This window comes from Electrona antarctica (assembly GCF_951216825.1).
Source record: "Electrona antarctica genome assembly, chromosome: 4".
NCBI lineage: Eukaryota > Metazoa > Chordata > Actinopteri > Myctophiformes > Myctophidae > Electrona > Electrona antarctica.
Window position 1 is genome coordinate 32,246,273 of NC_136809.1, and position 25,620 is coordinate 32,271,892.

A 25,620-nucleotide genomic window follows, 5' to 3' on the forward strand; every position below is an offset into this window, starting at 1 on the left:
AGGAGAGATGAGAGTACGAGAGGAAAGGAGATGAGAGTGTAGAAGAGGAAAGGAGATGAGAGAGGAGGATCAGAGGAGGAGAGGAAAGGAGGACAAGGTCACCTGGATTGATGACGCTCATTAGCCTAATAAGATACTTTAATGAAGCGCGCCAAACACTGTGGAGCACTGTCCAGACAGACAGACACACACACACACACACACACACACACACACACACACACACACACACACACACACACACACACACACACACACACACACACACACACACACACACACACACACACACACACGACTCGAACGTTTGTTGCCTCTTTTAAGCTTGCTGATATTTTTGGCACTTGCTCTGCCGACACAAACACACACATGCGCGCACACTCTCACACGCACACACTCACACACGCACATGCACACATGTAGCGACAATATTAGACCATATTCCACAATTGGGTGTTTTTACTACTATTTCCTTACCCTCTCAAGATTCAATAACAAAGCAATACAATGCTATAGCTAAGTAGATTAGCATCTCCATTACCATGCAAATGTGTTGATATTTCTCTGTTTGTATCAATAACAGAGTGATATTTATCATATTTCATTCAGTCTGGCCAGAAGTAGGCCTCACATGCACCCTCACATGCACCCAGCACCCACCTCTCCCTCTGAAGACTGCAGCAGGAGGTCTTTTCGACAGGAGGCCTTGAAGTCTCCCACCCCGGCATTCACCTCCACACCCCGGGGGGCCTCCAGGGTCAGGGAGCGCGTCGGTGACTCCAACCTGGGAAGGAACAACAGTGTTTATCCATCAGAGGCCCGACGCCCAGGTTTTTTTTTTACTTAAAAAAATGAAGGCATGGAGTTGGCAATGAAGGCATTAGAGCTATGGACCAGAGCTATTGGCATGTAGCCTATACTGTATATATTTCCTTTCCGTGTGGGGAGTGGGAAGCCACCTCTATTTTAAATGCGTTAGACCAGTGGTTCTCAAACCGTGCTTAAACTGCAAAAGAAAATGATAGCTAGCATGATAGTGAATGATAACCCACATTAATGAAATGAGTGAAAGAGTTGCACCAGGTGAAAAAGAGACTCCTATTGGTCATATAGTGCACCTTCAGTGTGCCTATGTTTCCTATTCAATATCCATAGTGATTTACATAAAAGTCAGACTTTTATAAACATACTCTGATAAGACAGACTACATCACAAATTAATCACCCACCTCAGTGGAACACTCAACACTCTCTGTATGTATGTCTGCCGAATACGAGACATCTCACCCCGGTGAGTTGTCTTCACTTTTTGACATGTCGGGGTGAGATGTCCGGGGTGAGATGTCCGGTCAGCTCACCCCGGAAAGTGAAGACATCTCACCCCGGAAAGTGAAGACATCTCACCCCGGTGAGATGTCTTTACTTTCCGGGGTGAGATGTCTTCACTTTCTGACATTGCGGGGTGAGTTGTCTGTACTTTCCGTGGCACCCATTACAGTAGGCATAATTCAATTTCGGATCTAACTATCGGTTCCTACAGACGTGCGCAGTCACGGCTAATTATTTATTTATTTAACAGTAAAATCCGGTGAAACACTTGTAAGGAGTAGACACTGCCACCAGACGGCTGTACAAAGTTGCTAATTAGGTCACATTCTCACCTAATACTTCTGTAGACTCAAATGCGTATGGGCGGAGAATTTGGATTCTTGCATATTTAATTTGATGCGGTTTGCCTTCACACTGGCTGTGTCAGGGAAAGCAAGGAAACGTAGCAGGGAATTTTATCAATGTGTTCAGAAGCCGATGTTAAAAAATAGACTTTTCACGTAAAGTGAGAGTAACGGATGCAGTGTGTCGTCGGAGACTTACTGTGTGTGTGTGTGTGTGTGTGTGTGTGTGTGTGTGTGTGCGCGCCACTGTTCTTTTTTTTGGGCACATGAACGAGGCACAGCGGAGACGGGAGCGCAAAATGATCCGAAGTTTACAATAGATAGCCTACTCCCAGAGTCCCATTGATGATCCGATCACAATTATTATGCATATTCCATGTTAGCTATACAGTTTATAGATCATGCTGAGCTAAACATGTGTTTTAATTTTGAAGTATTTATATTTAAACAAGATGAAGAAAGTCTCCACTCGGATCCCCACACAGTGACAGACAGACACATTAGACACGCATTAGGATTCGAATGAGCCTTCACACCTGCCAAACGAAGCGAACTTTCGGACAATGATCTTGCTATTGCTAGTTACATTAGCATGTGAGAAAAGTGACAGCCATCTGGACTCTTCTGGAGTAACCAAATTGAGAGGGGTTCAGTTCACATTTCTTCAGAAGTTTGCACACACACACACACACACACACACACACACACACACACACACACACGAGTGACAATGTCGCTAATGATTGCATATTGTAAAATAAATGTCTTTGCAAAATAGCCCTAAAATAATGTGCTGAATACTGTATAATATCACAGTATAACATTTGGCATATAGGCTGCGTGCTATACTGGAATTGTGGATGCATTGCTTGATCTATACCAAATACTGAGTTAATTATTTCTACGCACGCAGCAAACGCCTCAGACGAGCTGAAACCCTTTGTTGACTACATGCGGTCCACCTGGATAAGTGGCCAGTGGAAGCCAGAGCACTGGTGTATGTACAAGCGTGCCATCAGGACGAACAATGATGTCGAGGGGTGGCATAACCGCCTAAATCGGAAAGCACAGCGAGCAAACTTGCCGATTTATTTGCTCGTTGATTTGCTGCACAAGGAAGCTACCTTGATCGACTTCCAGCTGCGTATGGTGTCAGAGAACAAGCTACGCCGCTACCAGCGAAAGCAGACCAAGGCTACACAGGGCAATCTGGCCCAGTTGTGGAAGGACTTGGAAAGGAACGATCTGACCATCATGGACATGCTAACTCTCGCTTCTGAAGTGAATGCCCCAGTGTGGAGATGAGCACACTGCACTGCACAACTTTTGACCAAAATGGGACAGCACACTCCCCTACACACAGCACAACTTTTTTCTTTCTTTTTGTAGATATGACAACTTTAGTGTTTTTGTAGCAAACTGATGTTTTTTTTTTATGACAACTTTTTACTATATTTTTTAGTTTACATTTTTTCTATACTTAACTTTTTTCTATATTTTTTTGTACAAACTGATGTTTTTCTAAACTTTTGATGTTTACCTAAACTTTTTAGTGTTTTTGTAGCAAACTGATGTTTTTTTTTATTTTTTATGACAACTTTTTACTATATTTTTTAGTTTACATTTTTTCTATACTTAACTTTTTTCTATATTTTTTTGTACAAACTGATGTTTTTCTAAACTTTTGATGTTTACCTTTTTTTTATATTTTTTGTACAAACTGCTGTTTGAACTTTGTTTACAATGTTTCTATATTTAAATAAACTACATTACATTTGACCGTACATTTGACTCTTGTGTTATATTCTTGTGAAATATTCAGTAAAGTATAGCTCAAAGAATACGAGACATCTCACCCCGGTGAGTTGTCCTGACAACTCACCCCTAAACGTGAAGACATCTCACCCCGAAAGTGGCCAAAAGTGAAGACATCTCACCCCGGAAAGTGAAGACATCTCACCCCTAAAAAAGCAGGGGTGAGATGTCTTCACGTTTAGGGGTGAGTTGTCTGGACAACTCACCAAAAGTGGCTTTAGGGGTGAGTTGTCTTGTTACCCGTCTGCCTGCCTGCCTCTCTCTCTCTCTCTCTCTCGCACACACACACGCACGCACGCACCCATGCATGCTTCAGCTTACCTCGCGCCAGGCTTTAAGTTTCCACACAGACACACACCGAGCCGGCGGAGGAGTTGGTCCCTAAATAATTCGACATCGGTCGAATTAAGTTAATGAAAACTTGATTGGACAGAGAAAAGTCCAGGGTACACCGGAAGCTATCATTGGATGTACAGTAGAACATAGAACATTAATTATTCTTATTATGATCTGTTGTTGATCCTCCCATCAGCGACATGGGAGACTGGGGATATCAAGAGACAAACGCGCATTCATGCTTTTCACTAACTCATTCACTGCGGGGCTATTCGGATACAATAATTTAATTCCCTTTGTCGCTCAAATACAGGCTGAATGGATTTCTCAGCGGTGCATGAGAGAAAGTACTTCGCACCTCTGCTCTGCTCGCACTGCTCCTCTCTGTCATCATAGATCTGTGATCCGTCGAGACGCTATGGCCCGCCCTATAAGTTGCTTCTGATTGGTTCGTATCATATAAGGTTCGTATAGAGACACACGGGGACTACAAATTTCACGCCCCCAAATGAGACAGCGTCCCCACTTCTGGTCCGTTGGCATGGATACTGCAGGCCAGCCCATAGAAGTCCGTTGAAATTCAACTGTAGTTAGCCTACTTTTAAAATAATATGAAATGAACTGAAGACTATATTGATTTGAATAAAAATATGTTTCCAAATGTATGAAGTGTCTTTGTCAACATATATTGTTGTTTTCTCAATAGAGGATGTATTTCACATTTAATTTACCACTTGAATGAGTTACCCATAATGTTAACGGAGCAGAGGGGAGACGGCAGACAGAGAACCTGTCGCTTTTAAGGGACGTCACTGCCTTTACGAGGCTACGAGCGCCGACTTTGAAGAGTGGAATTCTCAATATACATCCCGATCCCGACTGACTTTGTTATTCATGTCTATATTTTGAACATGTCACGGGCTCACTATATATGTTCTACCTACCACGGAGCTCCGACGGTGTGTTTTACCGCTGTCAACTTGTTGTATAATTAACTTTGCTGAATAGTTGCAAGGGAAAATAACCCAGCTAAATGGAGGAGTGACATCCTGACATTTTCAACTACCTAGTGAATTCTCCAGATGAGTATTAATAGTAGTCTTGCAAGATGCTGTTTAGATCATTTTCAACAAATTCATAGCATATGAAACGAAATACAACAAATATATCTGGGTATTGAAAACCTCAAGGGATGCATCCGTGACGTATATACCGTGCGACCACTTTGACTTGAGAATTACAATGCTAGTACTTTTCACAAACTGATGGAGTATATTATAGTACATTGTAGGATGTATATTGAGATGGCAGGTATGTGACATTGAAAAGGACAAATCAAACATATGGGACACTTTATTAGAACACAAAAAAAATCGCTATAGCCTCAGTAATGAACCAGTGAAATTAGGGTATTTCATGATGCCTCTCATAGGGATTGCATTGGCAGCTGCAGTACACTGTTGAAACGGACCAGAAGTGGGGCCGCTGTCTCATTTGGGGGCGTGAAATTTGTAGTCCCCGTGTGTCTCTATACGTAAATGGTAAAATGGTAAATGGTGCATTTATATAGCGCCTTTATCCAAGGCGCTTTACATAGATTGTGCATTACATTCACCCATTCACACACACACATTCATACACTGATGGCGACGAAACCATGCAAGGCACCAACCAGCACATCAGGAGCAATTAGGGGTTCAGTGTCTTGCTCAAGGACACTTCGACACTAACTCTGGGGGAGCCCGGGTTCGAACCGGCAACCTTGCGATTACCATCCAGCCACTCTACCCCTGAGCCACTGCCGCCCTATACGTGGTGCGGCTGGTTCCTTTCGTTGGGTTGGTTAACTAGCCAGTCAATCAGAAGCAGAATAGGGCGGGCTCACCGGGTGCTATTTTACGGCAAGCCGCAACAAAGCAAGTTATGGAAAAGTATTATAATGTATAGTACTAGTGAGAGTTGAAAATAAGCGTGTGAAACGGCAAGTGTGGAGTGGTGCGTGGGAACTTAAGAGGTTAAATTGTGTGACTCTCACGGCCGGGCTACACCAGGCTTTTCGCGCACGTTTTGTGCGCGTTTACCCTAAAACGCGAACCCCGCGTACGTGCACTTAAAATAGGACTGGACCTAAATGTGCACGTGTGCGTGTGTGCGTATTCGCGTAAACGCGCACTGAAAAGCCGCTTGGCCGTCACTCTCAAAGAGTGAGACTTGGCAGCCCTGGCTCACTATTCAGCCAGTTTAAGTGTAATGAATGAAGTGCAAGGTCTTTTTGAACCTACTGCATCCATCCACTCAAAAAGCAATATGGGCACTAGTTTTTCCCCAACACAAAAGTCTAAAAAAATAGAATACTGATAACAGTGCGTGCGTGCGTGCGTGCGTGCGTGCGTGCTCGCACGTGTGAAAGAGAAAGAGAGTTAATGCATATATTAAAAACATTTAAAAATCAATTAATGGAAAAAACATAAAATAAAGAGAATAATAAGATTGGCAGCTTTGTTACAACATAATGAGAAAATGTAATATTCATGTTCGAAAAAGGTAGAGACACTACAAGTTAGTGCTGCACGATTCTTGCTGAAATGTGAATCTCGATTTTCCTCCACAAGAATTGAGATCACGATTTTCACACGATTATTTTTTTCCCCATGACAATATTGGCTTTAGTCTGTAGTTGCTGAACATTAATACACCTGGAGCCAACTATACTGTGGCTTGACTTAAACCTCTCTTAAAGTCTCTAGTAGCAAAAACATAAGAGTAACTAAAATTAATTGGACAGTCAAGTAGTGCTGCACAACTCTTGCTCAGATTTAGAAATGAGATCGCATAGGTGTCTGAATCTAGATCTCAATCTTTGTTTGATTAATGCAGCACTACTACATGTGTGACCTTCTATAACAATAATGAATTGTGCACTCAAAGCGCTTTACAATGGTTCATTCATATACATTGCATGGGAGGTGAAGCGACGAACAGTCGACGCCAGCGTCCTCACTTCCCACATAGCAATGTGGGTTCAGTGTCATGCCCAAGGACACTTGGGCATGACAGGAGACAAGAGGAGCCGGGATTCGTACCACCAACCCAGGGATCATTGGATGACCTGCTCTACCTCCTGAGCCACAGCCGCCAATACACATCTGTTGCAACTTGCTTTGTCATGTGTGTTGCTGACATGTACTGTACCATTCTGATGGTCTGATGTTCAGCCTGTCAACAAAAGGTGAGTGCCATGCACAGCCATTCATCTACATCAGGTGGAAACTTTGTCCAAAATTGTTCCCTTTTTATTATCATAAAAAAGTATAATAGAGGGTATGAATGTGACATCATCATCATACCCGGAAGTTATGCGGGACCGCCTACTGATTGGCAAAAGACAACTTTCTGCCCTTGACAGCCTCTACATCCAAACATAAAAATCTGATTGCATTAAACAACGTTCAATGACGTTAAACTCACAACCAACTGCATGCGGAAGCCACATAAAGCCAGTAAGCCACTCTCTCCCCCTTCCACCACTGCATAGTACACACTGTTGCCCACCATCCGTCACAAACACCGGCGTCACACACCATAAAAAACACCCTTCATCCTGTTGACGGAGAGTGCAGGAAACAACATCGCTGACCCTTCTCCGTCCTGGTCACACAACCTGTTCCAAAGACCAGAGGTTCCAGTCTTTCAAGACCATTACCTCTGACACCACAGGAACCATTCATCTAACAAGAGGACAGCTATGGGATCAAAATCAGCCAGTAGCGGACAAGGTACTCAAACCCAGTAGTACTTGAGTCAAAGTAGATACTCAATATCGTTGCTGTCAGGCATACACCTCTTTTTTTCCCCCCCGTAAATGAATGTCCTATTACACAAAATGACCACAGATGCAAGCTTGAAACGTGGCAAGAAGCAATGCGTTTCGAGCTTGAAGAACTGCTACTTTTGCCATTTTGGAATTGTAATCCTGCAGAGTAACCGTTTTTGACATGAGGTTTCTACCCTACCCGACGATAATTGTATAGATACTCTCTTCCCGTTGTCAACAACGTTGAAATGTAGTGGAGTCTAAAGTACATTATTTGCCTTTTAATTGTAATGGCGTGAATGTCAGAAGTATCCAAAATTCAAATACTCGAGTAAAACACAGATACAAAAAAAGTAAAATCAGGCCTACAGTACTGAAGTAAATGTACTCTGTATACTGTCGACCACCTGCAATCAACCCTCCACTGGCCCGTATAGCGCAGGTATATGGAGCTCTAGATCATGAGGAATGCTTACTACCACTGTATGTCACCTATTATTATATCACCATCCATCTGTCCCGCAGAGACTTACAGCTGACATTGACCTTCCTTGAACTCCGCACAGGTTCATGAGATTGTATAGGCGGCACCGTGAGCCACCAAACCATGAACCGCCAGAGTTATCACTGATTTGTATATAATTTGACCAATTTAGACACAAAATCGAAATGGCATTTCATGTACGTTATCGTTTCATTTTAGTCTGTTTTGTAAGTACAGCATACTGTTTGAATTATTTCTTCTTCTTTTATGAATTCATGTTTTCATTTGTATTTCACTCAACTAGAATGCCTTTCTTTTTGTCTAGTTTTAGTTAACAGTAATAACATTGCCATGCAAGGTTCCACGTTTCTACAACAGGAGGTATAGGTTGGTTTTATCCCGTGTGGAGAGGAAGAGAAAGAACTGCTGGAAAGTTACTGATCATTCCAAACAAACAACCCAATCCATCGCAACATCAGGCCATGCAAGCCTGTCTAAAAATAGCTATCCCCGTCATACTTGACTCCATGACGGCGGACCCCTTTGAGGCCAGGCCCCCCCAAGGGAGACGAAATGCCCCCCTACGGCCCCAGCCTCCAAGGTGAAACGTGTCATCGGGGGCTGGCGATTGCCGTCAAACCACTATATTTATATATATATATATATATATATATATATATATATATATATATATATATATAAAATTATTATTATATCACATTTCAGTAGCGTATTGATTCTTATATGCTGATGCATCAGTGAAAGACAAGTGCGCTGTCAGGTCGATATGCTGTATAAATACAGGCTGAATACCGATTTGAACTGTGGGATGGAGCGTGTTGATCTGGTCTGCTCTTAACATCCCCTAGTCGGAACCAAGGTCAGCATCCCTGTTAGTGACTCATCACATCTGGACAAACGGAAAGCAATAACGCACTGGCCTCCAAGTTTAACGTTAAAGTTTCCGCATCAGTGTTTGACACACTGCAACAGAATTGTTACAGCCGACTCTAAAAAAAGTAGTCCTGATGAAAAGTGACAACCCAACAACCCAGAGAACACTGGCTTTTATTGCGTGGCCAGTTTATTTGCAGTCTGTTAACTCTTCTCCTGGTATTTGTTTGCAGCTTATCATGGCTGTCGTGGGCACTAAAGCATTAGACCCTGTTGGAGATTGTCCTTCCTCCCCTTTGTGGTTTGTGGGTGTGAAAGTCTACATCCTAAATACTTGCAAAACCATGTTAAAATAATAAGGAACAAAGTGATTTAATATAATCACAGTATAATCACTTTTATTGCAGAGCTGCAGAATAATACTGTACAGAGCCAGCATTATCTGACTCTTGCATTGTGTTAAGTTCTCTTTACTCTGCATAATCTAAAGAAAAGCAAAAAAAAGTGTTCCCATTCTCAATAAAGAGGAAGAATAAACAGACAAGAGGTCCTTAGAACGTATAAGTAATACGAAATACATCATCGAACTATCGCACTCGACAGGATAAGACCTATTTTATGTTGCGTTATCATAATGCAGCAAGAGATACTAGTGTGGTTACACAAGTAGTTATGACAGTATGCAGTTCTACAACACAATTCATCATTTGCTAACTTTTATAATAATATAGTTATTATGATAAAACCCACATTGTTCCACAACCAACTTGCACATAATCAGCAGAATACTGCTGATACACCCACATCCACAGTGATAGTTTAGGTCAGAGCATTCTCACCCCAAAGTACCTTCTGCGCCTCTTGCTGACGTTGTGGGTGAACATTCACTATGAAACATGTTGATGCCAAGAAAACAATTATTTACTATTATCTGCCTACAGCTTATGCACAGTTAGTGGAAGTCGGTGTTCTGTTCCACAATCCACACACAGTCACAGTTGCTCTGACAGAGATACTGGGGTCAGATATAAAGACCCATATGCAGAACTCAAGTCAAGGCAGGAACCAAGGAGGATAGTTTAACAAAGGCTTTACTTAAGCATGGTCACAGGTCTTAAATAGTCGGGCGGCGGTAGCTCAGGGGTAGAGTGGCCGGATGGTAACCGCAAGGTTGCCAGTTTGAACCCGGACTCCCCCAGTGTTGGTGTCGAAGTGTCCTTGAGCAAGACACTGAACCCCTAATTGCTCCTGATGTGCTGGTTGGTGCCTTGCATGGTTTCCGCCGCCATTGGTGTATGCATGTGTGTGTAAATGGGTGAATGTAATGCACAATCTACGTTAAAGCGCCTTGGATGAAGGTGCTATGTATAAATGCACCATTTACCATTTAGTCTAAAGAGTCCGGAGAGGGGATGGGCTTTGGAGCTCAGGAGGAATACACTGGCCAAAGTCTCACCACAAGCCAAGGGCACAGTTAAGTCCACAGGGCATGGGCAGAGGCAGGCAGCACAGGGCAGTGTGACAGGGCATGGGCAGAGGCAGGCAGCACAGGGCAGTCCACAGGGCATGGGCAGAGGCAGGCAGCACAGGGCAGTCCACAGGGCATGGGCAGAGGCAGGCAGCACAGGGCAGTCCACAGGGCATGGGCAGAGGCAGGCAGCACAGGGCAGTCCACAGGGCATGGGCAGAGGCAGGCAGCACAGGGCACAGTTAAGTCCACAGGGCATGGGCAGAGGCAGGCAGCACAGGGCAGTCCACAGGGCATGGGCAGAGGCAGGCAGCACAGGGCAGTCCACAGGGCATGGGCAGAGGCAGGCAGCACAGGGCACAGTTAAGTCCACAGGGCATGGGCAGAGGCAGGCAGCACAGGGCAGTCCACAGGGCATGGGCAGAGGCAGGCAGCACAGGGCAGTGTGACAGACACAGGGCATGGGCAGAGGCAGGCAGCACAGGGCAGAGGCAGGCAGCACAGGGCAGTGTGACAGGCAGCACAGGGCAGAGGCAGGCAGCACAGGGCAGTATGACAGGGCATGGGCAGAGGCAGGCAGCACAGGGCAGTGTGACAGGCAGCACAGGGCAGAGGCAGGCAGCACAGGGCAGTATGACAGACGCGTAGGAAGCTAGGATTCGAGTCATACTGTATGCCAGATGAACCTTACGTTGTTTTAGGACAATTTACAATTTTACAATGTAGGCATTTAGCAGACGCTCTTAATCCAGAGAGACTTACATTAAGCAAGAACAAAAGCATGGGAATACATCACATATATAAAAAGCATTTATCAAGAAACATGCGTAAGCTAAGAACGTAGCTAGAACATATCTATATAATGACACTGTACATATAAACTATACATATATACTATACTATGCTGTACATATATACTATGAAGTGCTATGACTACATACAATGCAATTATTGTGCTGTCTACATAACATGCTATAAGTCTGTATCAAATGCTATCTAAGTCTAAAAAGTGCTGTCTAAGGGGGTAGGGTAAGTGCTATGGGCCATGGTGGAGTCTGAAAAGGTGGGTTTTCAGACTACGGCGGAAGATTGGGAGTGATGCTGCAGTTCTGACTGCAACGGGGAGTGCATTCCACAGCCAGAAGGGAGAAGAGTTTGGGACGTGTGGAGCGTTGTCCCGGCGTTTTTAGTGAGGGTACTTCCAGCTTCCCTGCATTGGCTGATCTGAGTGCGCGGGAGGGTTTGTAGGGTTCAATCATACTTGCAAGATATGAGGGAGCCATACCTCTGGTTGCTTTGAATGCCAGCATCAGGGTTTTGTATTCTGTGCGGGCAGCGACCGGGAGCCAGTGGAGGGCTCCCGGTCGCTGCCCGCACAGAGGACCAAGAACAGAGAAGAATGTGCAAGCTCTCAAGAGAGAAAGGAGGGAGAGGGAGTTGGTGTGTGTGTGTGTGTGTGTGTGTGTGTGTGTGTGTGTGTGTGTGTGTGTGTGTGTGTGTGTGTGTGTGTGTGTGTGTGTGCACGTGTGCGACTGTGCGTGTGCATGCGCGCGTGTGTGTGTGTGTGTGTGTGTCATCTCTCCTTTGCGTCTCTTCTCCCCTGCACAGAAGAGTGTCAACCCATAAACAAGAGGAGAGACTGCCCCTCTGTTCCATTTCACACTCTATTTCTCACCTTCCTCACCCCCGCTCCTCTTGTGTCTCTGTGGATTTTTGTTTTTCTTCCTCCCTCGTGCTCTATCCATGCGCACATGCACCTGCTGTAGACAGAGCACACTCTGGTCTATTTCTTTATTTTATTTGCAGATCAATGTCTGGTTTCCACCAGGAACGCTTCTTACCCTTTTCTGCACATTGTATCCAAAAAGTGAAGGTCCGCTATGGGCTAAACTAATTTAAACTTAGGAACGGCCAAGAAAATCCAAGTTTAAACGGTTAAACTAGCGTTTAAATAACTTGTTTAGCATGCTTTTCAAGAAAGTTGGCACCTCCTCTGGTCGAATGTGGAATTAGATTTTCCAACTGACTTAAGTTCAGTCGACATGCACACGCACACTCACTAAACAAGCTATTTAAATGCTTGCCGTTCAAACTTGGATTTTCTTGGATTTCCAAAGTTTAAATTAGTTTAGCCCATTAGCAGACCTTCACTTTTTGGATACAATGTGCAGAAAAGGGTAAAATGTGTTCCTGGTGGAAACCATGTGGCGTTTCTCAACCGCAGTGGGAGGGGGGTTGTATGGGAGGGGGGTTGTACGTGACCTCATCTCGGAGCTACAGAATGAGCGTAGGGACTGAGGGAATGTATCAGGGCTACTCCGGGTGTAAAGCGTTCATTATATTTACGGTGGCAATCAGTGCAACAGAGAACACTTCTCCTCGACTCCATTATACTGCCTGAGACATTCAGCTTGATGACAATGCAACATCTTTACACAGTAAAATACTTCATTTGAACCTGCACTATGTAACTTTCCTCTTCTACCCCGGTATTTTTACCATTGAGCTACTAGAGCTTGCCTGCTTGCTCTATGGGGATGAATCGAATTGTGTAACCTGACTCCGCCAAATGGTGGCAGTAGTGAGTTCCTCCTCCTGCCTCCATCTGGCGAGCTGTGCCATATAGCGCACATGTAAACACAACCTAACAAGACTACAACTCGAAATTATTATGGAGATATCAGATTTTTTCCCCGCTGGTTTGGGTTCATCGTTTCGGCTTGAGAGAGACCAGATTGAGGTAGGAGGAGGGACCTTGTGAACTCAATACTGCCGCAATCTGGTGGAGTCAGGTTACAAATCTTGACCATTAGGTCAAAATTTGTCAGATCCTGTGTTTAGGTGAGATTTGACTTTTGACACGATCTAAAGGTCTCAATAGAAGAGCAGGGAGGCAAAATTCAACCACACCAATTGTAAGTTATATTGTATTACCATACAAGTTATATTGTATTACAAAATATGTTGTGATTGTAATTGTATTCATAATAAAAAAGTTACATAGTGCCACTTTAATTTAGGACTCGTACAAGTGTAACCAAATGGAAGACAGGGTTAACATGAGCACTTCCGTTGTAGTGCCGCAGGAAACTTGGTCCTGAGGGATTTTACTTTGTGGACTCATTATGTGGCCGTATTAACCTTTTGACCTCTGACCCTGCACCTAGTTCCTTTGCCTTTGTTTGCCCCGCAAAATATCGATCGTGACCCTTACTGTCTTCTTTTACCAGTGTGCCCTTGGAGAAACGCACTGCCTCTTGCTCCATCTCCAGAGGTCAAGTCTCCACCCTCCAACACGGAGCATCATTCAGCTGTACACTTCCACCTCAGCTGACATTCCATTGAGCTGTTAGCACTAGTGTTCTCTCTCTCTCTCATTCGTGCTGCACACTAGAAGGTCCCCAGAATTGGCAAACACAGTGTTTTCTAAACACTGTCCCCTGAAGCCTTCAATAGGGGCATTTAGACCAACCCTGCCAACGTGCCTCAAAGGCAAAGCTATCTGTCACCTTTAGCAAGACGGGATTCAATTGCAACTGTCATTTTGGATTCTGTTCACCCTGAGGTGGACTTGTGCTTACGTCATCACCTGAGCAAAGCATTCAGCCGTATTATATTATGCCAACGTTCTGTTTTGGTACACACACGGGTTTGATTTGTAAAAATCTGTATTTGCTTAGTCGTAAGTCTATTGGAAATCTACAAGCTCACAGCATGTGTCACAAGAAGTGTTGGACAGTAACAAGTTACTAGTAATATATTACTGTAATAGTATTGCTTTACCCAGTAAAGAGTAAAGTAAGATATTACTTTGCCAAAACAGTAATATTATACCATATTAAAAAATAGTACATATTACATATTACTTTTTTGTTTTTGTTTTGTTAGCTGCCGTTTGAAAACATTTCAGGGTCGAGAGAGATTGCTAATGATGGACCTGAGAAAATCGAATAGATGTATTTTGATATCAAGTCCACTATTCTGTCATGCCTACTTACAGTATGTATAGAGTCCCCTGTATGCATGGCACCCATTTAAGATGTGGGACATGGTTTCAGCTATTTGTACATGATCGTGATGTATACAGTGAGGAGCATGATTGCCTGGAAACCAGACGGAGAGATTTTGTTTAGATGGTAAAACCTGCATTCAGAGTAAAGACAACAATGCGCTCATCTATGGCAACATTTTTGAACAGTGTGAGAGACAGAATGGTCCGCAGCAGGGAGACATGCAGTCTTAGCTCAGTCCAAAGCTGCCGCTGCATTTGCTGTTGTGTCCACACTCCACAGGAGGTGGCCTCCGACATGTTATTTAAGCTACTTCTACTGCGAAGTCGAGCATGTTTAGCTTGTGTAATGATTATTCTGTGTTCTGAGCTGTTCTCCAATATATATTCTTCTTTGGTAGCCTATAGGGCACGAGCACAAGTTCGTTGTGAGGGGCCTTCAAATGGCCGGCCTCTCCAAAAGGAGGGATAAACAGTTAGCAAGCAGTATCATCTATATTGTAGGAAGCCGCTCAATTTGGAGGAGGCGCTGTTTCCTTTACCCATGATTGTTGTCTGTGTTTGACTAGTACACCACCATTATGTAACAACGTTCTGCCATATATGAACTTTGTAACTGGCTGTTTTCCTATTATCTGACTGCACTGGCAGTGCTTGTCCTTTGCACAAGGCATTCTTGTAATTTTGTTTACTGTATATGTGTACATAAATAAATATTTCAAAAGAGTCTTATTTCATATACTAAAACCTTGGTATACACAAGTCGGATTTCTGAGGCTGCATTCACACATTCAAGACACAAGTCTTGTGTCTGTCTGGTGTGTTGTCCGTGTTTAATGGCAGATATGCTCTAAAAGTCTGAATTTCTCTACATCTTTAAAGCACTTAACACTATTTGTGCTCAACACGTCTCCAGACCCCGTAGGGAGCCTATGGCGTCTGGGGAGGTCTTAACCCATTTTGGGCGGGAACCCCTTTTGGTGTTTTAAACATTATGTTATAATCTAGCTATTGAAAAATAGTAGATCTACAAGCTTGTAGGTCTGCTATTTTTGAAAAATCGTTAAAATGTGCCTCAAATCTTTCAGAAAATTATCATGATTTAGAAAACTTTTTTTTTTTTTTTTCGACGTCAGGCCTGAATGGGTTAAGGTATTTTTTAATGATATATAACCGGATCGCTAAAATCAAATTATTATTATTATTATTATTATTTTTGCTTGACCATTCCTTCTTCAGCGCTCCTAGACATGTTTCGCGCATGCACACTGCCGTTCACTTCCTTGTTTATGGCCCGACTGAACTGTCTCTTTACTCTCTCCATGGTTTTGATAAAACGGCAATGATCTGTCATCATTTCTGACAAACACACACACACACACACACACACACACACACACACACACACACACACACACACACACACACACACACACACACACACACACACACACACACACACACACACACACACACACACACACACACACACTTTATTTATGATATTGAGTTAATTTGATAACGTCTGTGTTTGGATTCAAAACAAAAGAAATATCATACTTTTTCCACCGTCAGTTGATGCTTCATGTCCGAGTAAAATCGCCCAGGCTGATTTGTTTAAACTTGTAACATAGCTCCTATATGAATGAAACAGTGAACAAGGAAAGACTGCTTTCATCTTTTACGCTCCAGACTAATGGCAGAAAATCCAGGACTCTCTGCAACTGGACAAACTGATCTCTATAGAGTCCTTTTAAGCACTACTTGCAAACACATAACGACTGTACCTGTTTTCTGTAAACCCCAGTGTATTAGTATCATTCTGTAAACCCCAGTGTATTAGTATCATAGCGTCCTCTGTAAACCCCAGTGTATTAGTATCATAGCGTCCTCTGTAAACCCCAGTGTATTAGTATCATAGCGTCCTCTGTAAACCCCAGTGTATTAGTATCATAGCGTCCTCTGTAAACCCCAGTGTATTAGTATCATAGCGTCCTCTGTAAACCCCAGTGTATTAGTATCATAGCGTCCTCTGTAAACCCCAGTGTATTAGTATCATAGCGTCCTCTGTAAACCCCAGTGTATTAGTATCATAGCGTCCTCTGTAAACCCCAGTGTATTAGTATCATAGCGTCCTCTGTAAACCCCAGTGTATTAGTATCATAGCGTCCTCTGTAAACCCCAGTGTATTAGTATCATAGCGTCCTCTGTAAACCCCAGTGTATTAGTATCATAGCGTCCTCTGTAAACCCCAGTGTATTAGTATCATATCTGTAAACCCCAGTGTATTAGTATCATAGCGTCCTCTGTGAACCCCAGTGTATTAGTATCATAGCTGTAAACCCCAGTGTATTAGTATCATAGCGTCCTCTGTAAACCCCAGTGTATTAGTATCATAGCGTCCTCTGTAAACCCCAGTGTATTAGTATCATAGCGTCCTCTGTAAACCCCAGTGTATTAGTATCATAGCGTCCTCTTTATTTCACTCTATATAAAATGGTGTTATTTGTGATCATGTTGTACTAAGGGCGTCCTTGAAAAAGAGCATGCTCTCAAAGGTCAATAATAAAATAAAATAAAAGTGATCTAAGAATTCTCTGGGGAAATCAATAAAAACATAAATAACTCTTGCTGCAGTGATGTCAGACTTTGGTGCTCTAGTGGTTTCCCTCCACACAATTTAGCCATGATTATATCTATACTTTACTTATACTCTGCATGAGTGCTTCATGACAATCTGAGCATGTTCTTCTGGGGTGCTGCTAGGGGGGGGGGGGGGGGGGTCGATGCCCCCCCTACAGGGGCTATACGCCTGTCATCTTTAGCCAATGTTAGAAACGCCTCTGGTGAAGATCTTCTGCTAGTCTGACAAGTGAGGCAATTATGGTGATGTTGCCTCAGGGTGAATACCTATGATGGGCAGATGCTTGCAGACGCATGCTGTCCTCTGCACACTTCCTCTCTCTCTGCTCCCCTCACTCACCCCTCCATCCATCCGTCTCTGCCTTTAAAGCCATTCACTTGTCATGCCCTGTCCTTCACTGTCTGGCACTCTCCCCTTCCGCCAGTGTGCAATACACTAAAACATAGTCATGCAGGCAATAATGACTTCAAAATAAACCTATATCCATTAGTTCAAACTGTTCTTCTTTCAAACGATTATACAATGAATTAACCCACGAGCATCCGTATAGTGGGGAAAGCTTTTGCTGAAAATAGCAGATGGACAAACTCATAGTGCCGTCTCAGTGTGAGCTTGTTGCTTGGCTATTTCTGCACAATAACAGCAAAGAGAAAATATACTAGTATAGCTCTGAGGGACTCGGGTCAACCATAGAGTTTAACACTTCCCTTCCCCAACAGGAGTTAAACAAGTTATTTGACTGTAGAACAGCTTCCCTCCCAATAACGAGTTACACAAGTTATGTTTCATTGTTTAATTCACATTTTTATTACGTTTTTAAGACTTAAGACCTGTTATAGCGCCACCATGAGGCCGATTTTGTGAAACACATTTCATCACGCAAAACAGGGATTCCATCGGACAGAGTGGGATAGGTGACGCGCTCGGATGACATAATTGCAAAAACATCTGTCGCACTGGCATGCAAAGGGTCCTGGGAAATTGAGGCCCAATGCATTGCAAGGTGGCGTGCAGCAGGTGCTTTCCTCCGCCACTCTGTTGTTGTGATCGCCACTTTGGAATACTTTTCAACACTACGACAAGCGATTACACCGCTTTAAAGTGTATTTTCATGAGCAACGATCATCATGTCGGTGCAGTGGCTCTTCAAAGGTTAATGAAAACTAGGCAGGGAGATCTGGAACACGATTATTTATCTCCGCATACATTGTGTTAATGGCAGATTATTTAAAAAGGAAATGTGAAAATACCACATCTAAGTATAATAAAGGATTTAGGTGAGTAATCAGACTAATCAATTTAGTCGATTTTGTAAAAAAAAATAATCTATTTAGATTGTATTAGGGGGCATGTTGATATATAACACAAACATATATTTCTACTGCAATTTTGACGCACGCACGCACGCACGCACGCACGCACGCACGCACGCACGCACGCACGCACGCACGCACGCACGCACGCACGCACGCACGCACGCACGCACGCACGCACGCACGCACGCACGCACGCACGCACGCACGCACGCACGCACGCACGCACGCACGCACGCACGCACGCACGCACACACACACACACACACACACACACACACACACACACACACACACACACACACACACACACACACACACACACACACACACACACACACACACACACACACACACACACACTTCCGTTGTGGACTCGGCAGCTACACCGTTATCTCTGCATTTCATTATTATCGTAGTATTCCCTCTCCCTCTCTTTTCTTCTCCTCCCCTCCCTCTGGCTGTCTCTCTCACTCTGCATCATCCTCTCTCATGTCATCTCTCTTCTCTCATCTTTCCCCTCAAACTACCCCTTCCCCTCTGTCCGGACGGTCTCTCGCTCACCCCCCTCACCTCGTCTCTCGCTCACCCCCCTCACCTCGTCTCTCGCTCACCCCCCCCCCCACACACACACTCTGTCTCTCTTCATCCTCCCCCTCCCCCCAATCCATTCTCATAGTTCTGTCGTGACCTTCAGTAAACACAAGGCCATTTTTATACAGCGGCCATATTTGTCTGACCTGACAAGATAAGAAGCTGAACAGGAATGCATCAACTTGAAATGTTTTCTTTTTTCCCCCCGTTTCTTTATCTTAATTCATTTCAGGATGGGAAAAATGCGGCAGCGAGGCGATCTCTAATTTACATACTGTGTGGAGGAAGTAGGCTGGAGTGGTGAAAACAAGCAAGCTGTGTGCTTTTGATTTTTATTGATTCATGTGCAAAAATAAATGTTGTGCTCTTGGCATCTAGGATTGATTTTAGGCAGATACCAGATTCTGAAGCAACGTGCCATACGTTCCATAGAGTGAAATCTTTCACTTTTAGGTTGATTATTTTGTATTATTCTGTAAGTATTTTGTTTCTTTCGGCTGGGTTAATGACTGACCCCAAGGCTGTGTGCATGTTGTCTGTCAATCAGAAACCTGTCCTTATGTCTAAAACGGTTACTCTTCAGGAAATGGAATCCAAGTTGTTGTTGGATCCAATGTAGTTATTGTTTAAACTCAAGCTCTTGTTTACATCAATGGTCAATGGTTAAATATTTATAAAAGCCATAGACATGCTTAACCACTTTCAACCTAGTGTCCCTATTTTGGGCATTTTATTATAGGTGAAAATACAGCAGATACCCAACAACAAAAGGATTCCTCACCATTAGTGTCATATTAGTATTAAGCTGATAAGTAGTTTAAAAACAAGCAGACAATAAGCTAATATAATGTCCCTTGATATGACATCAAATAATATAGACTATAGAATATAGAATATAATATACACCATTCTGTGGAATGGTGTGAACCAACTAGTTCCACCTAGTTGGTGGAACCAAAACCAAAAGATGTGAGGTTTCTGCCTGATAGCTATGAAATACAGTATCTGTGTTGAAATCATCTCTGATATTTGTCTTTTAAATGAAAACATGTATGAAAACATGTATATTCTATAGCACAAACAATCCTATTTTATGAACAGTAAACCAGTAAGACGATTAAGGGCAAGAAGCAATGTTGCGTGCACGCATCCGCTTCATTGACGGCAGACTGCTGGGCGAGTGCTGGCGCTTTGGCATGAGGGGTAAGATCAACATGGAATGAATTCTGTACTGGAGCATGTCCTGAGTGTACAGGGTTTGATGAGGTCAAATCAACATAATGTCAGAACAGGTCAGCTCCATATATGGAGATATAAGGGTCTTAGCGGGGACATTCTCTTGAGTGTACAGGGTTTGATGAGGGCCAGGCCTTCATTTTCGGGCCTGTTGAGAACTCTACTTTTCACCGGCTGCTGGGTCGGCTGCACTAATAACTTTGGTCAAAAGGGAGACATCGAAGAGGAAGGATGAATGGGGAAGGATCAACATATGGAACAGGTTCTGACATATCCATATATGGAGATCTAAGGGTTTGAGGTCATATGTAGAGGTTCTGGCCAATATTGATGACATCAGGGATCTCAATATATATGGGCCTAATTGCGACAGCAGGTCACATTTATTATGACGTCAGAGATCTCCACAAGACCTGGGCACCATGGGGGCTTACCCATGTATGGGGATTTTGAGTGACTGACGGACAAACATTTATGATTTCATAGTAAATGTGACCTGCGGTCGTAATAAAAACAAAAACATGGCAATAAGAGCCTACATGCATTGGTTGATAAGGAAATACTATGCAGGGACAAAATAAACACTCCCCTGTTCCCAGCACAACACGTTGTGGGTCCAACAGTGGGAAAAAACGTAAATGGCTTTTGTGCGTTTGGTGTTTCTCTTCCTATTGTTCTCCGTGGATAGATGTTGGATTATCCAGATTCTGACGGATCAGACATACATTACATACTCCTGGAGTACAGGCCTATACAGGCCTATGGACAACAACTTCAGCACCATGGACAGTTACTGCAGCTCTAGGGACAACAACTTCAGCACCATGGACAGTTACTGTAGCTATAGGGACAACTTCAGCACCACGGACAGTTACTGCAGCTCTAGGGACAACAACTTCAGCACCATGGACAGTTACTGCAGCTCTAGGGACAACAACTTCAGCCCCACGGACAGTTACTGCAGCTCTAGGGACAACAACTTCAGCACCACGGACAGTTACTGCAGCTCTAGGGACAACAACTTCAGCACCACGGACAGTTACTGCAGCTCTAGGGACAACAACTTCAGCACCATGGACAGTTACTGCAGCTCTAGGGACAACAACTTCAGCACCATGGACAGTTACTGTAGCTATAGGGACAACTTCAGCACCATGGACAGTTACTGCAGCTCTAGGGACAACAACTTCAGCACTACAGACAGTTACTGCAGCTCTAGGGACAACAACTTCAGCACTACGGACAGTTACTGCAGCTCTAGGGACAACAACTTCAGCACCACGGACAGTTACTGCAGCTCTAGGCATAAGCAGTGAGTGCATTCTCCGGCAGCGGCAGCAGCCACGGCGACGCCGCCAATTGCCGACAACAGCCGTGGCAGTGTTTCCTATGCCGTGGCAGTGTTTCCTCTGCCACCGGCAAAGCCTCCTAATCCGCCACAGACCGGCGGCTGCTGGCACCTGCCGCTTGCCACCGGCACCTGCCGGCATATGTGCCGGCACCTGCCGGCATATGTTCCGGCACCTGCCGGCATATGTACCGGCAGTCTGCCGGCATATGTACCGGCAGTCTGCCTACCTGCCGGCATACCTGCCGGCACCTGCCGGCAACTGCCGGCAACTGCCGGGAACTTCCGGCAACTTCCGGGAACTTCCGGCACCTGCCGGCAACTTCCGGCAACTGCCGGCACCTGCCGGCACCTGCCGGCAACTGCCGGCAACTGCCGGCAACTGCCGGCACCAACTGCCGGCAACTGCCGCCAACTGCCGGCACCAACTGCCGGCAACTGCCGGCAACTGCCGGCACCTGCCGGCATAGGGTTAGGGTTAGGGGTTGGGGGTTGGGGGTTAGGGTTAGGGTTTGGTGTTGGGGGTTGGGTTTAGGGTTAGGGTTAGGGGTTAGGGTTAGGGTTAGGGGTTAGGGTTAGGGGTTAGGGTTAGGGGTTAGGGGTTAGGGGTTGGGGGTTAGGGTTAGGGGTTAGGGTTAGGTGCCGGCATGTGCCGGCATGTGCCGGCAAGTGCCGGCAGGTGCCGGCAGGAGCCGGCACATATGCCGGCAGGTAGGCAGACTGCCGGTACATATGCCGGCAGGTGCCGGCACATATGCCGGAAGGCGTCGGCAGGTGCCGGCAGGTGCCGGAAGGCGCCGGCAAGTGCCGGCAGGTGCCGGCAGGCGCCGGAAGGCGCCGGCAAGTGCCGGAAGGCGCCGGCAGGTGCCGGAAGGCGCCGGCAGGTGCCGGAAGGCGCCGGCAGGTGCCGACAGGTGCCGGAAGGCGCCGGCAGGTGCCGGCAGGCGCCGGAAGGCGCCGGAAGGCGCCGGCAAGTGCTGGCGGGTGCCGGCGGGTGGTGGCATGTGCCGACATATGAGCCGGCATGTGCCGGGGCAGGTGCCGGCATGTGCCGGCATGTGCCGGTGGCAAGCGGCAGGTGCCGGCATGCGCCGGTCTGTGGTGGATTAGGAGGCTTTGCCGGTGGCAGAGGAAACACTGCCACGGCATAGGAAACACTGCCACGGCTGTTGTCGGCAATTGGCGGCGTCGCCGTGGCTGCTGCCGCTGCCGGAGAATGCACTCGCTGTCCCTCGCTCTAGGGACAACTTCAGCCCCACGGACAGTTACTGCAGCTCTAGGGACAACAACTTCAGCCCCACGGACAGTTACTGCAGCTCTAGAGAAAACAACTTCAGCCCCACGGACAGTTACTGCAGCTCTAGGGACAACAACTTCAGCACCACGGACAGTTACTGCTAACCTGAATGCCAGATGGAAGAGCTTCAAAATGCTTCAAAATCACATTTGTTTCACAACGTACTTCCATCTGGGATCTCTGTATACCAATCGCTGAAGAAAGCCGTCCCTTTTTTCAAGCTACCTTGCAGGTGATTGGATGGGACCATCTGTCAATCATATTGACGTGTCTACATGACGCATGGTAGCTGTGCCAGCAGGAACGTAAACAAACCCTAGCAAACAACAAAAGTGTTAATGAACGCCTGGTAGAATTAGGTTCAACAGTTTTTAGAAATTCAAAGAAAATCAAAGAATATAGACTTTGAAATGTACGTTGGATTTCTAACAAAACCAAAATATAAAAAGATGAATGCCTTAACTTTCGGTCAGTATATTACCTTTTTAGTTTTATAATTACCTTTTTATTTATTTTATGTGGTTGAATTATTCATGCTTTTCACAAGTGAAAGATATATCATTTTGGAACCGAGGCTCGCATTAATGCTAAAGTTCATTTTGGAACAGAGTTTCCTGATTTTAAAGTCAAATGAAATTACAGCAAGATGATTGCTTATGACACGAGGCTCTGTGGAATGGTGTTAACCAGGCGCAGCCAAGCTTCCATTTATGTAAAGTTATCTCTGATTACCTTGACATTTTGACTTTATGAATTCAGCAAATAATATGCCATTTACAATAAGTCCTAGTTCTGCAAAGCTAATATTTTTGGAAGTGATTGTGATAATGGATTAGCATTCATCAGCGCTTTTTCTTTACTCCACCCCCCCCCCCCCCCCCCCCCCACACACACACACACACGCACGCACACACACACACACACACACACACACACACACACACACACACACACACACACACACACACACACACACACACACACACACACACACACACACACAGCTGAGTTCACGTCTTAGAAACTTTTCTATGATTGGTGAGTGTATGCTTAAAGTTATTTAATCAAACAACAGATTTCCACAGCTGAAAATGAAAGTATATCAAACACGTTATGTGTAAAGGGCATGGCCATGAGCAGAGAAGTACTCTCTTCTAATGAATAATTCTGGCACCTACTGTGCTACCTAACATCGATATATTGTTGTGGGGCAGAACGTTTTCAAATATATAGGCCTACAAATATTTTGAAAATAGCAGATCTATAAGCTTACAATGCACAGATTGTGAGCTTGTAGATCGGCTATTTTAAATGGCCAAAATGTATATGGCTGAAGTGGTGTATGTACAGTATGTTTTGTAATAATCCAAATCTACAAAGTAACCAGTAATTCAAGTTTTCAAATATATGTGGAGTAAAAGTACAGGATGTAGTGGAGTAGAAGTAAAAGTTGTACTGACTGTAAGTACAGTACTTAAATGCGTAAATGCACAAGTAGTTACTTTCCATCATTAACATAACTTCAACAAGCATTCAGAGACCGAGACTCCCCCACCGGTCCTTCCTCTTCGATGTCTCCCTTTTGACTGATACCTGTCCATTCAAACTCTATAGACTAATAAACTCAATGAGTTGCATTGGTGTGGTTTACCTTAAAAAACGTTTTGTCCCAACCCGACCCTTTGGTGTGGTTTGGGCTTAAGATCTCCATATATGGAGTTGACCTGTTTAGGCGAGTGCATATATGAAAAAAGCACCCTACGCTAAAAAAATTGCAACAGAAGGTTTCTCAACTTTTTTGTAGTATTAGGTGTCCATAATAACATACTAAAGGTTTACCAAAGTTTGACCATGCGAAAGGTGTTATTTTCAAGATGGCGTCCAACATCATTAAAATAGCCTAACTCCTTCATTATTCACCCTAGATAAGTACTTTTTGTGTCTAACCCTATGTTTTGGGGGCCTAGGAATCCATTGAACTTGTCCAAATTTCAGAGAAATCCAATATTTGTGTTTGTGGCTCTATTAAAACCCTCTGAAATGCTGCGGTTGCCTGACTCACATGGTAGTCCCACACGTGGACCATACTGGCTCTTACTCCTGAGATAGGACCTCTTGAGTTAGCATAGGTAGTGATGACAGTCCCCAGTGATGGTGGTTGTAAGACCTCCACATGTTGCAAGACTGTCAGGCAGACAGTTGTGTTCCTACTGTATGTATGCTGGTCCCAAATGGACTTCCAGGCTCCTATGCCCGAGATAGGCACTTAAGAGTGGGCATAGGTAGTGAAGAGGGTCAGACCCCTATAGTGGTGGTTATAAGACCTCCACGTGGTGCATGATTGTGTGTCAGGCAGACAGGGGTGTCCCTATGTCGGACTGGCTCACAGGAGAGACAGAGTCTGGTTGGTGGCTGACCATTCATATTCCCATGCAGGGGCCCCCAGTGACTGATCATTATGGCTTGCCTTAGAGTGTTCTCTCCCGACCCCTATCCAGAACACTCACAAAAATGCAAATGCTTCTCACTTCGTATGAAGTGAGGTGTGCCCACTATAGCCTATTTATAACGACCACCTGACATCTTACGTCATCATTTAGTGCCCTAAACAAACCAAGTCCATATACTTGGCTGGCAAAGCCATGCATTGAGGAGCTAGCGCCCCTCAAAGATGTACTCTGACCATTATGTGTATG

General features: G+C 44.6%; 1 protein-coding gene across 3 annotated transcripts in view; it reads right to left on the bottom strand.

Moving 5' to 3' along the window:
• LOC306922272 (zeta-sarcoglycan-like) overlaps positions 1-25,620 on the bottom strand; it is a gene marked incomplete at both ends in the record, with an annotated part of 588,514 nt that overhangs the window by 26,334 nt on the left and 536,560 nt on the right. For all 3 annotated transcript variants that reach the window (XM_079499734.1, XM_079499735.1, XM_079499733.1), the window contains one exon: positions 661-784. In XM_079499734.1, the coding sequence (XP_079355860.1) occupies positions 661-784 (124 nt within the window). The remainder of the gene's footprint in view (positions 1-660; positions 785-25,620) is intronic.